The 15,072-nt window shown below is 36.3% G+C and overlaps 1 protein-coding gene across 1 annotated transcript; it reads right to left on the reverse strand.

Moving 5' to 3' along the window:
• Positions 1-5,355: 5,355 nt before the first annotated feature.
• Positions 5,356-15,072, reverse strand: LOC129001713 (histone-binding protein N1/N2-like). The gene is made up of 2 exons (XM_054429109.1): positions 14,904-15,072; positions 5,356-7,119 (listed from the first exon to the last, which is right to left on the reverse strand). The coding sequence occupies exon 2, from the start codon at positions 7,116-7,118 to the stop codon at positions 5,844-5,846; it is 1,275 nt and encodes a 424-aa protein (XP_054285084.1). The 5' UTR covers position 7,119; positions 14,904-15,072; the 3' UTR covers positions 5,356-5,843.

Below are 15,072 nucleotides of genomic sequence, written 5' to 3' on the forward strand. Positions count from 1 at the left end.
CTGTTTAAAATGTTACATTCACAAATGGAACGACAGGTATAAACACATTTGCAAATTAAGATTTACCCTTTTTGAGAAAACTTCCAGAGCTTGATCTGTTTCCTAAAACAATTTCACAGTGCTAACAACTAAGTAGATATCGCTGTATATATCTACTCTAGTTATGACTTACCTATATACAATTCTTTGAAATGGGTGATAAGTTAAATAAATAATTAATCTTAATGTAGATTTAGAATAGATATTATATAATCTATATATACTGACTAGACTATCGACATTTTATTTTATTAGTAACCTAAGTGAGTGTTCCTCATAAATAATACTGATATGGATACTAGTCACTAATATTTGTTTAATACATTTTGTTGTTGTAGAATCTTTGACTATGTATGTACATTGCAGTAGATATTACATTGCCATGTTAAATCTTTATGTAGTTCTAGAATAAAAAGGATTGTAGTTCAGTTGAGCCACTGACTTGAGCATGATACAGTAAAATACACTTTTCTATTTTTTGTTCTATTACGCATCTGTAGCATCTTTTATGTGCCGACCTACTATCAGAGTAGGGCAGTGTTGTAGTGGTAAATTTTCCAGTGCAGGAACGTATTGTAGAAAAATATGGGTTGCCTATAAAGAGTGGGAACGCCATTCCTACACATTCTTGCCCTTCTACACCACTGATAATAGTAGGCCTATGAAAAGCAATATAAACAAATAAGCTGCAACTTAAATAGTAGCAGGGTGGTAAAAAAGTCCCTGGACAGTTAAATATTTTAAAAAAATAATGAAGATAGAGCTACAATACTTGGTACAAAGTTACAGGGCATAAAACTCTATTTTAACACATATTCAGTGATCCAATAACTCTTCAGGGGGACGGCCCACAAGGAGTCGGAAGAAAATCTTAAATGGAAGCATAGGTCAATATGCACATCAAATTAAAGGTCTTTTTTAGTAGAATACAATGCCGCAAACCGCACTTCAAAAGGTTGATCCTGCGCAAAATGACAGTTGTTCAAAGATTCATTTAATTAACATTGCTATTATACGCTTTCTCCTCAGGGGGCACAGCCCTAGGAATCGGAAGAAAATTGTTAACGTAAAAATAGGTCGATATGCACATCAAATTAAAGGTCTTCACTTGTAGATTACGATGCCGTAAATTCAAGCTCAAAAAAATGCCTGAGTAAAAAATGGCAGTCGTTTAAAGATTCAAAATGGCGGATTCAAGAAATCTTTGAACATCTGCCATTTTGCGCTGGATCAACTTTTTGAAGTGCGGTTTGCGGCATTGTATTCTACTAAAAAAGACCTTTAATTTGATGTGCATATTGACCTATGCTTCCATTTAAGATTTTCTTCCGACTCCTTGTGGGCCGTCCCCCTGAAGAGTTATTGGATCACTGAATATGTGTTAAAATAGAGTTTTATGCCCTGTAACTTTGTACCAAGTATTGTAGCTCTATCTTCATTATTTTTTAAAATATTTAACTGTCCAGGGACTATTTTACCACCCTGTATACTCTATCGACTCTATGGGAGATTCACTGCTTTATGTTCAGTTTGAGTAATCACACTTAAGCTACATCTGGTCCATTTGCATGGGACGTCTACTGCAACATCCAAAGTCAATGTTAGAAGATAGAACATATGTTATGTTAGTGAAACTCAACTGTAAATAAATGTATAGAAAAAATTTGACTTTCAACTGAGTGAATCTATTTTTTTAGATATAATGACTGTTGTGCATCTTTTATAGCTAATGTTATAACAATTTTATAAATGGTTGTTTCTTTTTTACCTTGCCGTTTAAGGTTTTTGCAAAAGCTCGGCTGATTACATCTTATATTGTGGCTAGCAGAACAGTATTTTAACAGCTGTAATTAAATAAGGGCTATTTATTAACAGCTGTGTCTAAGGAATATGTCGGCCTTAGTCACTAACAAGACCACAAGATTGCGCCACTCATCCTACACACTCATCTCCATTCAAACTTGGCTTAAAATATCTTCTTTCGTATGCTCACCATTTCAAAGAAAAGTATTAAAGTATTACAAGTAGTTATAATTTATTTTTCCTACAGTTACCTAACAAAGCCCAAGGCTACTGAAAAAGAGGTTGCCTCAGTCGTGCATATGACGTCACCCGCCGACCCGGTCGGTGCTGCTTTTAATTCACAAAGCTGCCACCAGTCAAATTCTTTGTTTTTGTTGATTGTTTTTCATTTATTTATTTTCACAGAACCTCTTCAGAAAAGCAAACAACAACAACAAAGAATTTGACATGTGGCAGCTGTGTGAATTAAAAGCAGCACCGACGGGGTCAGCAGGTGACTTCATACACACAACTGAGGCAACCTTTTTTTCAGTAGCCTTGGACAAAGCTGGCTTTCTTATACTGATTGTTGGCAAAACTTAAAGATACTACGACTACGATCAGCTGTTGCAGTGTTTCCCATTTCCTTCAAGCTTGGATTTAATCAAACCTAAAACTTGTTGTTTGGTGTTTGAAAGACTAATTATTTCAATGCTTTTTAGTTACTGTAGGAAAAATATAATGTGTAACACGAGCGCAAAGTGCCTTTGCTGCACTCACGAAATTTTCCACAATCGCCTGCAGCTAAACATTTCATGTGCAGCAAAGTGCCACTTCACACATTAGTTACACAAATAACTATTTCCTACAGTTACCTAACAATGCAGGCTTTCTGCAAACAACAAAGTAGCTGATTCCTGCATTTACTTACTTTCCCGCACTCTGGTATTTCAACCAAACAATACAAAACTAGTGTGCTTGTATAAGGCACGTAAGTTAATACGAGTATGCCTGAAAACAAGTAGGCAACACTGCTAAATCGATCAGCTGGTGCAGTGTCTATTTGTCGTTCATCACTTTAGACTTAACCAACCTTTGACCATCGATCAACTAAACTTAACCTATAAACCTGTTGTTGCATGTTAACATAAACATTACAAACCAAGAATTATATTCAAATTTTGATTCATTATTATGTTTGTGAAATTTCATTTAGATTTTTGATGTAGGCTACCTAAAGTTGATTCAGCTTTTTGCGAGCTGTTTCCACAAATAACTACCTCAATTGTGAAAGAATGCACTCATAAACTTTAAAATGAGGTTTTCGTCTTTTCAACTATAGTAAATTTATTTTATAAAATTCAAGGAACATTTTATTTTGAATCCAAGTAGAATCATTTATCTATACATACGGCAAATATGGATCACCAACTTTTGAGAAAACCGTAACCTGTAAACCTATCACCCGCATACTTGAATGAAAGGTCTCATTTTTTCAATAAACCTCTTAATGCCACCAATTCCAATTAAAGAGCTGTATATAATCACATTATAAATACTGGAAATGAGTCTTAGTTAAACTTTTGATAGTTTTCATAGATTTTTTATGTTAGAGTGTGAAAAGAGACAAAATATATTTTATTATAGTGTGGGAATCTTGGGATGGTATTTACTTTTAGTGGTCAAACGATTACATTTTTTAAATATATTTTAAAATTGTCAACATATTAGTTCTGTTTCCGTACCTTTAAAGCAAAGTAATTGATGTCGCCAAAACATTTGTTGTTTAATTCTGTGGAACAAAAACTATTTAATTCAGAAGGAAACTTAAATATGTACCTATTCTAACTGGAAAGACGTAGCTCAACTGTTAGAATGTTTTTCTTTATGACATACATCCCCCTTATCATCTCACTCACTCCACATTCACCTTGTACTAATATTCAGCTTAGAAAATGTACCCAAGTTTGTGTCGCGGTCTCAAAGAATTGATAATTGACTCAGCGGCAGTTTGCATTAGACGAGGTAGGCCAACACTTGTTCGCAAAGGAAGATAATAGTGCTAATTGATTACAATGTATGTGAATGTACAAAAAATATTAGATTTCAAATTATGAGCCTCCATTATTTTGTGGGCATGGCCAAATTTACCTCAATTCGGTATTTATTTGGCCAGTTTTATTCTGGGAAACAGAAAAACGCCTCTTATTGCATATATTTTAAATTGGTGTAAATACCTGCTTTGTAGTAATTATAAATGTTGCTAGTGTCGCAGCTAGTTTCGACTTTCTACAAAGTCATCTTCAGGCGTCCAGGATGTCAAAAGGGTGGTCACTTCATTTGAAGTGACCACCCTTTAGACATCCTCGTATGTAATGACGACCTTCATATGAAGTGACCACCCTTTTTACATCCTTGACGCCTGAAGATGACTTTGTAGAAAGTCGAAACTAGTTGCGACACTAGCAAAAATTAGTACATTACTAAGAAGCAGGTATTTACACCAATTTAATATGTTCAACGTAATCTGGAGGCTAACTTCTAAAATGAAGATATATTATGTTGAATGTGGTTGTGCATTAGCAAAAATAATCAAGGTATTAGTGACATAGTGACCAAAACCACTAATGTCAGTATGATCTCCTGGCAGCCACACATGATATTGCAGCATGTTTCAGTCGTCGGATGTAGCTCCTCAGTATATTGCACACAGAATACTACATTTATAATGGTTTACGATACCTGCACATAGTAATCCTTTGTTGCTATTTTGAAAAACTTCTTTCGGTTCTTCTGAACCATCATCAGGCCTCAAGGTTTCAGGTAATTAACAGAGTTCAATAAATAAAACTTATATGAACACGATAACAAAGAACAGACAAACGTTTACAAAACACACAAAGGGACATTGACAAAATCAAATGTGACCTGGCTGAAGTAGAGTCTAGACTGGCGGTCAAGGTCGTCTATCCTATGACGTCTCCATTCATTCATTGTTCCCCACCAGTATCCTGATAGCTGTATTATAAATATAGTTCGATTGGAAGGAAAGTTTATCGTTCAAAACGTTTCGATGGTCGGTTTCAACTGCTCTGTATATTTCACACTCTTCCAATTCCAATGTATTTCTGGTTAAACGGGCCTGTGAGAAATGTAAAACTTCCATATTATGATTGATGTCTGAATAATTGGGGTTATGTAACACCAGATTTTCCGCAAAATGTTATTTTTGGGGAGCTTTTGCAAATTTGGTCAATATAGTACTTTGTGCAATCAATTAAATTATTGCACAAACCACACCAATGATATTGACCAGATTTCACGCTCTTGAAATTCAAAAAACATTAGCCTATTTGGGGGAAAAATAGTGAGTCAAATCGGTACTGGAGACGAAACATCATATCACCCCAGAATCCGAGCCACAACTCATGGAATGACTCAACCACCCCCCCCCCCTCAATTTTAAAGCTCTTTCAAGGCCGGCCCGAGTGTTCTTCCTCATGGACATTTTCATGTAAATAAAAAAATGACATATATGAAATAAAATAGTTTTATTAGTACAAAAATCAGCTAATACAAAGCAAAATCATGGTAATTCAAAACTTACAGGTACACAATAGTTTACTCATGCCTTCATTACAACAATTCATTGAATTGAAGACAACCAAAAATTAGAACATAACAATCATAGAATTTAGAATTTAGTTTATTTTTTGTTTGAATTTATATAACTTAGAAATCATTCAGCGGTTCAACACTATAAGGTAAATTGGAAGCAAAAAAGAGCAATCAACATGTTTCAGTATCGGATATTATACATCTAAAAATTAAGTCATAGATTTACTCATATTTAAATAAAGCTACATTCACTTAAAACAACCTACATCTGATCAAGTAAAATCAGTCTTTCCCTTGTTTAAGTTCCATTTGTTGAGCGAAAAGAGTTTGTTACAGTTCAATCACATTTGACCATTTAAGAAAAATACTAATGTACATTAGAAATTGAAACTGAACAACACTACTTACTTCTTTACTTCTTCAGTGCAAGATTTTTTGACCACAGGTTCATTCACAGTCTCTTCATCCGGTTTCCTCTTTTTCCTTACAAGATGTGAAATATCAGTAGCTGGTTTATGAACAGTTCCATTAGTAACTGGAACTGAGCTAGAAGAAGAGGAAGAACCAGCACCATCACTGCTTTGAGGCGCCTCTCTTATCTTTTCAATGACTCTCTTCAATGTCTCTTGCTTGAAGTCTTCCATGTCAGAGATTTTCGTTTTGATTTCTGGCAACAATGCCTTTATTTCACTAACCTCTTTTTCCACTGAGTAGAAAGGGTCTTTTTCAGTATCCACTTCAGGGGCACCATGATCCTCCAACTCCTTGATTCGCGCTTCCAAAATTTCACAGGATGTTTTAAAATTAACTATTGCTTCATCAAACTCGTTAGACAAAGAACATGCGATTCCCAGCTGAAAGTAGGTCTCTGCAATGTCTCTATGATGGGGAGGAAGAATTTGTTTTTGGATTTCAACACATTTCTTCATATCGTCAACTGCACTGACATAATTTTCAGATTCCATTCCAACCTCTCCCAAAAACAAATATGTCTGTGCTAGCTTAGCATCTTCTTTTTGGCGTTCATAAATGTTTTTGGCAAGTTCAAACACTTCCCATGCAAGCTGGAGATTATCTACGTCTTCCTCCTTTTCCTCTTCACCTTCTTCGACCTCATTAACCTCTTTTGTTGTATCAATGGTTTCATCAGCAACGGCTTCTTTGTCTTCGTTCTTGGTATCATCATCTTTAGCATCATCATCAGCCTCTGTTTCTTTTGTGTTTTTAGCTTCAGCTTCACCCTCTTCACTCTTTCCTTCTCCTTCTTCCTCTCCTCCTTCATCCTCTCCTTCCTCTTCATTTTCTTCACCATCATCTTTTTCAGGCTCTGTTCCTAATACGTTACTTTCTTCTCTAGCAAGCTCCAAGAGGGCTCTCCCGTAGTTGAAATATGCTTCTGCACACTCGTCGGCCAGATCTCCATGTGCTTCAGCAAATTTCGCACAAGCATCTCCCAACAGACTCACAGCAGTTGAAAAGTCTTTGATGAACAAGTGTCTTTTTCCTTGAGCCAGCAAAACTTCAGGATCATTCTTATCAGGGGATTTCTTCTCAGGGCTGGTGGAGGAGACACCATTTTCTGAAGTTCCATTTGTAGCTGTTTTTTTTTGTTCTGTACTACCCTCTGCCTCTGCTTTTTCGACAGATGACTGCAAAACTCCCTCATTTACTTCAGGCATTCTGTAAAAATATATCTAATGTACATCTTTGACGCTTTTCTAAATTTATGAGAGGTTTTTGGCATTAAAATGTATAATTAAATGAGTTAGTTTATGGGTGTGGGTGAGATAAAGGAGAAACAAATTTATGGGTGAAAGTGTCCTATGTTGGCATTATTAATGTTTCTTACTAGCTATGGTAGAACACTGGTGGTCAAAGCAGAGTTAACTGTTTGCAGCAATTCCAAATTGAATTGTGTTAAAATTCAAACATTCACTGCAGAAACTCTACTAAAAAGATCAATTTTTGCAAAGTGTATTGAAATTGGACATTTAAAGACATTAATTTATAAATAATAAATTGATAATCAGTTTAGATGATCGGCAGACTGCTAGAATCAGACTGTTTTTACTTGAAGTGAAGACGAAGAAGAGGAGGATATTTTACAAGATGAGACTGTTCAGTCAGATCACAACGAAATTGATGATGTTCGTGAGTCAGACCATAACACTGATATTCATATTAAAACATCTTTGTACATGATAACTCCTGTATACTTGTGGTACAGTGAATAGTGTCTAAATACATAAAATAAAAATACTATTACTATTTCTGGGAGGTGGAAAACTTGTCAAAAGAATACAATGCTAAATTTAGTATATGCTCTTTTTCTTAAATATTGGTAGGTCCATTTTTTTATGAATTCAGGGACAAATTTTAGAAATATTTTAATTTGTGGGGCTGGACAAACTCCCTTCTCCTCCTGAAATTATAATAATGCAATGAATTTATTACTTCCTCTGATTCATGTTTTGCGATAAGAAATGTTTCATAAATATATTGCCCATAAACTGTAAAAAATTGTAATTTCTTAAAATGTTCTCTTGCCAAATCCTTTAGTTTAAGCTTAGGCCTAAGCATAAATCTGATAGCCTCTTTTAGCAGCTTCCGAATGCTATCCATATGTAATGTTTTTGATGGCCCTTAAAATGCTTAACCGAATGAAAGATGATAGTGAGTGTGAGCAAAATATATATAGCCTACTTTTTAGGGTTTTCAAATTACAATAAAAAGACATTTTTGATAATGCAAAGATTCCGGAGTTAGTTTTGATTACAACTTATTGATTTTCCTTTTGAATGTTATTTGAGTTGCACGTTATTGTTGGTTCTTTTGTGATTTTTTTCTGTGCTGTTATGAAATTTATAAATTTAGTTTTTTGGGAATTTAATAATACGTTATGATTGTAGAAATAGTTTCCAATATTCTTTTTAAATCTACATTATGTAAAATTTCAGTTTCTTCTGGAGGGTTAGATAACACAATAAAATTAAAACCATTAGCATATAAACACATAATAATTTAGAATTTTGCTTATAGGTTACTACTATCTTCCATGCCCTTTAGGGTAACACATATATAGTCAATGGTAACACAAAAAAAGCGAAGGTCCCAAAATTAAACCTTGTGGCATCCCAAATTTAACACGTTTGCGGCGGCATGGGAACGGTACCCTAATGCCATCCTGGTGGGTGCGATCGCTCCCAAGCTGCAATGCAGTACGAAATGATTTGTTTTTAAGCCAGGATTAGAGCTAGAAACTTGAAACCTTGCACAGCACTGCTCAATAGTATACTGTATTTTGTTGTGGTGTTGGTTGGTAGTAAATCTTCCCGTAAATCCCCGTCTGGCAATCTCAAAATTCTACTTTTGTCCCGTCTTTTTCCCTCCATTTGGCAATACAATTCCAATGGGACCGGCTACGTTACAAGCAGTGCTGCTATCTGTTGGTGTTTAGCGAACTACGTCGACTCTTGTTGTAAAGCAGGACATCCTCGCACGTTATTTACTATTTGTCAGCCCGAAATTGGAAAGCCAATCACACGCGGCAATCGGGTTTGTTCGATGCTGAGGGCTGCACCGGACCTGGGATACGCCCGCCATTTGACGTGCCGCCGCGAACGTGTTAATTTGTTCATAAGTTGATGATGATTTGATAATTCTATTATGATTTTTTGTCAAATGGGTAATACAAATGGGTGATACAGAAGATGACACGGAAGGGAGAAGAAAATAGGATATCTCTAAACATGCCTAGGTGGACGAATTTGAGAATGCTTTTGAACCTCACAATATTGTTTATGTTGATAACGAGATTGAAGAGGTGTTATATTTTTATTGCAAAAGATAAACAAACATTGTGGAAAAAACATCCAACTGTTGCAGCAGCTACTACTCGAGCTAGACCAGTGAATATTATAAAACGGGTACCAGGCCCTAAAATGCTGGAAAGTAAGCTAAAACCAATTGAATGTTACAATTTAATGATTGATGATGAGATTCTTGAAGTAATTGTTACGTACACAAATGTGTATTGAAAGTAAATCTCAAACTTTTTCAAAGCTCAGAGATGGAAAGCCCACTGACAAAATTGAAATTGGCGTTTATAGGTTTATTGATATTGGCAGTAGCCATGAGATCAGGTCATCAAAACCTTGCAGAGTTGTGGGCCAAGGATGGTTTTGGAATAAAATATTTTACTCGACAATGAGTTTGAGACGCTTTCCACTTTCCACAATCACATTCCTTTTCAATCAATATTAGCGTAGCCCAGTTAAGAAACTGTACCCGGCAATTCTTCAAAAAGGTCACACCATCAAAAAGGAATCGTATGGGTCCATGGAGGATTATTTCTATCTGAATTGCAAAATATGGCCAAGATTGAGAAAATGTCAATTGGTTTAGGTTCAAGGTCGAATTCAACCAGAACTGTGGGTTCACCAGATGACATTAGCAAGCAAACAAAGGAAAAATATCGATTTAAGTAATGTCCACATCTTTACTCATGAAACTTGTCATAAATGTAGATAGTTCTGAGCAAAACTGATAAGTTAAATTGATGAAATAGTTGTATTTTGTATTATAACATATCTATAACCCTTTCAAACCCGGGAATCTTAGTCATCTCGACCGCTTTAAGTCCTGAGCAAATTTTGCATAAATGTTGGTTTTTAACCTAGATTTCAAATTCTAAAATTATTGATTAGGCTTGTTTTAAAGACAAAACCTGACGTACCATGATTAATCATTGATAAAGAAAACCCCTCAATATATTTCATATAAGTTTGCCAAAAGACTGTTTAGTAATTAATATACAGTAATATGTTTTTCAATTGTTTTTTGGTAAAAAAAATAAGAGTTTGAGTTGTTGTTTGATGTATGAAAAATAAAGAATATGGTTTGGTTTTTGTTCACATTTATTAATGTCATTTCTGATATTTTATATTAACTGATCGTCCGTGATATCGAGTAGATTGAATCACGCTTATTGACAATTTCAATTGGCGACCGTGACAGGACCTGTTTATTAAGAAATGACAAAATTAGGAGTTGAAGATTTGACAACTGAAATGCAAGAGAAAGGCCTGGAAGAAAGTGAGCAGAAGGAGACAGGAAGCAAAGCCTACGAGCTTCGACCACGGGTAGGACGAAATACCCAGTTGGTAGAACAAATATCACAACCTGACCCGGTGAGTACTCTACTGTCCAAAATTTCGGAGAAACTAGATATCCAATCTGAGAAACTTAATAGATATTAATAGTAAAATGTCATCATTTATGAAACAAATTTCTCACAACTATTCAAAATTAGACAAAAGAATTGAATCATTGGAGTCAGATGTTGTCGTGACTATTGATAAAATTACAAAATTAGAAACAAATTTTGATGGTAACTCTGATAAATTAAATGAATTGGAAACTAAAATTGATTACATGGAAACTAAATTTCACAATAAAATTAAAGCTATTGGAACACAGATATCCTCACAGGAAAAGACAATTACTTTGAATAATCCAGAATCCCAACTATCATTCATGCCTACTGTAGATCCCAAAATTATCAAAGACAGCCTACCGGAATTTCATGGGAGGTTGGAGGAATGTCCCACAGCGTTTCTAGCTACGTGCGAGTCTTTGTTAAAACGGACGTGTATACCGTCAGTATCTGCAGATTGAGAACCAACAGTTGAGGGGTTCGGCAGGTACTTGGTGGCAAAAAATTAAGGGTCTAAGTCTAGAATGGGACACATTGAAACATGAGTTTATGCAGAGATTTAATTCAGAGTTTGTAAAAGCATTAATCACTAAGAAATTCTTGACAGATGTTCAGCCTAGTGGCATGAGAGCCGGGACATTTGTTATTCAAAAGTTACAGTTGTTTAAGAGAATGAATGATGGTGGGAGTATTGACGAGAATGTTACTTATATTGTGGAACTTTTACATGATAAGATTAGGTCTCTCGTTAAGGTAGCTCAACCAAAATCATTTGACGAGCTCAGGAGCATAGTAGCAAAGCTAGACGAAGAGGTAAGCTTGTATTCCTCAAAAGCAAGATCTTTGAACTTTGTTAATTCCTTTAAATGCTATCAAAGTGGGCAAACTGGGCATGTGAAGGCCCGTTGTCCGGAAAATTATCTAGACCAGAACCGTTCTAATAGGGACGAGAATGGTTCTAGAAGAGTTTCTAAGTCCCAAAACTACAAGTCAGAACGAACCTATATTGGTCAAATTTCTAGTGAGAGTGTGGGTAATCCCCGACCGGCAATTAGTTTACAGATTGGTGACAAATATTATACTGCAATCCTTGATACTCAAGCATCACATTCGTTTATTGGCATGACGGTGGCAAAATTGTTAAAACCTGTTCGTCCAGACGGCGTAACTGTTGTCAAAGGTGCAGTACAAGATATAAATTACAAAATCGAAGGATTTACTTTTCTTGAAGCCAAATGTTCTCAAGAATCTATTCACATTCCGGTAAAAGTGATTAAGGATTTAATCCCGGAAATCATACTAGGGCATGATTTCCTTGTCAAATACGGTGTGTTGATAGATTATACAGCAAATGAAATAATTTTTGGCATTAAAAATAGAGTCAGATTGGGATGGTTAGAGGACAAACACTTTGATTTGGGAGCAGAATTAGAAAACAACGTTTTGGATGAACTGAAAACGGGAATATTGGATCTCAATCAAAGAACAGACTTGAATAATTTACTCAGTATCTTTCCAGAAGTAATTACAGGCAGAATTGGGTTCACTACTACGGTAAAACATAAGATCTCTTGTAAAGATGACACTCCTGTCAAACAGAAACCTTACCCTCTTAACCCCGACAAAGTAAAGGAAATGGATAATCAAGGGCTAATTGAAACGTCATCTTCAGGATGGGCTTCACCAATAGTATTACCCAAAAAGAAGAACGGAGACTACAGACTTTGTGTGGATTTACGTCAAGTCAACAATAAAACTATTGCTGATAGCTTGTCAAGAAAACCGGTAGACAGTGGTGAGATATCCAAAGAACTCATGGAGAGGGAAGTTCCAGTCCCAATGAAGTTAAGACAGATTGAGCCTGTTCTTATGGTGGCACAACGGGAAAATTGTGACATTGACTTGGAACTGATAAAGAAATGGCAGAATGAAGATGCAGCTTGTAGTAGAATGAAATCCTGGATAACCAAACGTTACACTAATTCCGAAGCTATCCCATTCCAGTTTAAGACATGCTATAAGAACCTTCGCTTGGAAGACAGTTTACTTATGTACAAATCTCATCTATCAGAATCTTCCCCTGTGATTGTAGTTCCGAAGTCTCAGAGTGTAAGTATTCTAGAGAAGTACAACGACAGCCCTGAAGCTGGCCATCCAGGACAAGATGAGACCTACACTTCGATTCGGCGTCGTTTCTTCTGGGTAAATATGCATCGGGACATTACATTACATTATTTGTCATGAGAGCCGAAGCCCCCTGACTGCATACCCGGTACCTGTCGTGAGACTTACCCGGGCCCCATGATGTAGGCCGAAGCTTACGCATCAACCTTTTGCACATCATGGGCGGATGACTTAAGGTCATCAGGCTCACCGGCTGCCGAAGCAGACCCTTCGGAAAGAGGGTTGCCCCTCAATCCTAACCAGGGTTTCCGGCTACTTGTTTAAGCGTCACTCCACCTGGGTTCCACTAGATCGGGACCTAGAGGTCCATGGTAGAGCGCCCCGACGCATTTAGTGCAAGTAACACTCGGGACCTATCTAATCCCTGACAGGCAAACCCGCCATCGATAGCCAGAAGGAAGGGGACCGTCAGCACGCTGACGGGGGGAGCCCCAACCTCCCATTTACACCACTACCCGATCGAGGCCTTACCCAGTTGCTGGGAAACCAGAGATAACCAGAGCGATAGATCCCCAGATACCCCTGGCGGGCTCGGACCCAGCACCCGATCTACTTCGTTTGCCCGTCAGACCCAACATCACTGCCAGGCCATCAGGGTTTCCCAAAAGGAGGCAGGTATAGAAGTGGGACCCACCCGGATGAACCTATCCACCAGAGGTGGCGACACCCTTGACTCAATTGAGGTTCCGGGAAAAACCCCCCACACTCAAGATATGCATCGGGACATCAAGAACTACGTCCAATCCTGCACTATCTGTGCCTGTACCAAGGCTAACAACCAAAAAGCTAGTACAAGCATGAGAGGACGTCGGCCACTCTTTCTTGGTCGGGAAATAAAAAGAACTGGTGATTAGAACTTCATGCATGAAAAGTCTCCTGAAACTATGAATTTGACTGCATGGTATGAAGAAAATGTAAAACAAATCAAACATATGAATCGACAAGCCGAAGAGAATTCGAAGAGCAAGAAGCCTGGGTATAACTTAAGGTCTAGAAAGAGGAAGATTTGAAATATATATTGAGGGTTTGGGGGGGGGGGGGATGATTGACGTACCATGATTAATCATTGATAAAGAAAACCCCTCAATATATTTCATATAAGTTTGCCAAAAGACTGTTTAGTAATTAATATAAAAACAGTCATATGTTTTTCAATTGTTTTTGGTTAAAAAAAAATAAGAGTTTGAGTTGTTGTTTGATTTATGAAAAATAAAGAATATGGTTTGGTTTTTGTTCACATTTATTAATGTAATTTCTGATATTTTATATTAACTGATCGTCCGTGATATCGAGTAGATTGAATCACGCATATTGACGATTTCAAACCTTCATAATACCATATTAACCATTTCAGTTTCAGCAATAATTAGCATTATATACGTTTAAAAACATAATTATAACAGTCATTAACCTTAACAGTTGCCTCTTTCTCCTATCTTACCATGACATTGCAACAAAACAATCAGTGTTACCATAAGACATGAAGGCAGACTGCAAAACAAAAATTCCCAGCTGATCTCTTTAACCTACACAATCGATGCGTACAGGTCTAAGCAACAGAAAGATCCAGAAACTTTTATTGCTTGATTAAACCATGAAACCTGATCGCTCTGCTCAACTGGCTTTCACTGCGATGAAAGCAATCCTAGTTTAAGTTAGGTTAACTTATTTTATGTTATTACACCTCTAACGTAAAACACCTATTTTAACTGGATCATACTCTGAACCAGTAGGCCTACATAGACTACTGTTTGCTCTACCTATACAACGTGAAATTGGCAATGCTTTAGGCTTTTTAAAGAGATCTAACCTAACCTAACTTAGGCACCAACATTCTGTGTTCTAAAATTACTTAATTAGAAAATGTTCAAAATTTGTGATTAACTTTTCATCAGGAAAAATAAAATTTACGATTCAAGTTAGTGACAATATATGAAAATGAATTGTACTTTTTTAGTTTTATGCCTAGGGGACTTTTACATAAGACTAAGCCTAACTAATTGCCTGTTTCATGTATGCACTGGTCTTTACAGGTGGTGTATCATAAAATAGTTTAAATACTTACTTGAAAATTATAATAATTGCTTAGTGGCTATGAACTCTTCAAATACTAAATACTATAGGATAAGAGTAACTTATGCAAGCCGCTAATGAGAAATTAACACTGATAGTGTAAAATGAAATTAGGTTAAGTTAAAACGGCGGCGCGACTACTACTACTAGTACTTACTAGT

The sequence above is a fragment of the Macrosteles quadrilineatus genome, unplaced genomic scaffold, assembly GCF_028750875.1.
Source record: "Macrosteles quadrilineatus isolate MER2022 unplaced genomic scaffold, UCM_ALF_1.0 Scaffold_8__2_contigs__length_117827958, whole genome shotgun sequence".
In the NCBI taxonomy this organism is placed as follows: domain Eukaryota; kingdom Metazoa; phylum Arthropoda; class Insecta; order Hemiptera; family Cicadellidae; genus Macrosteles; species Macrosteles quadrilineatus.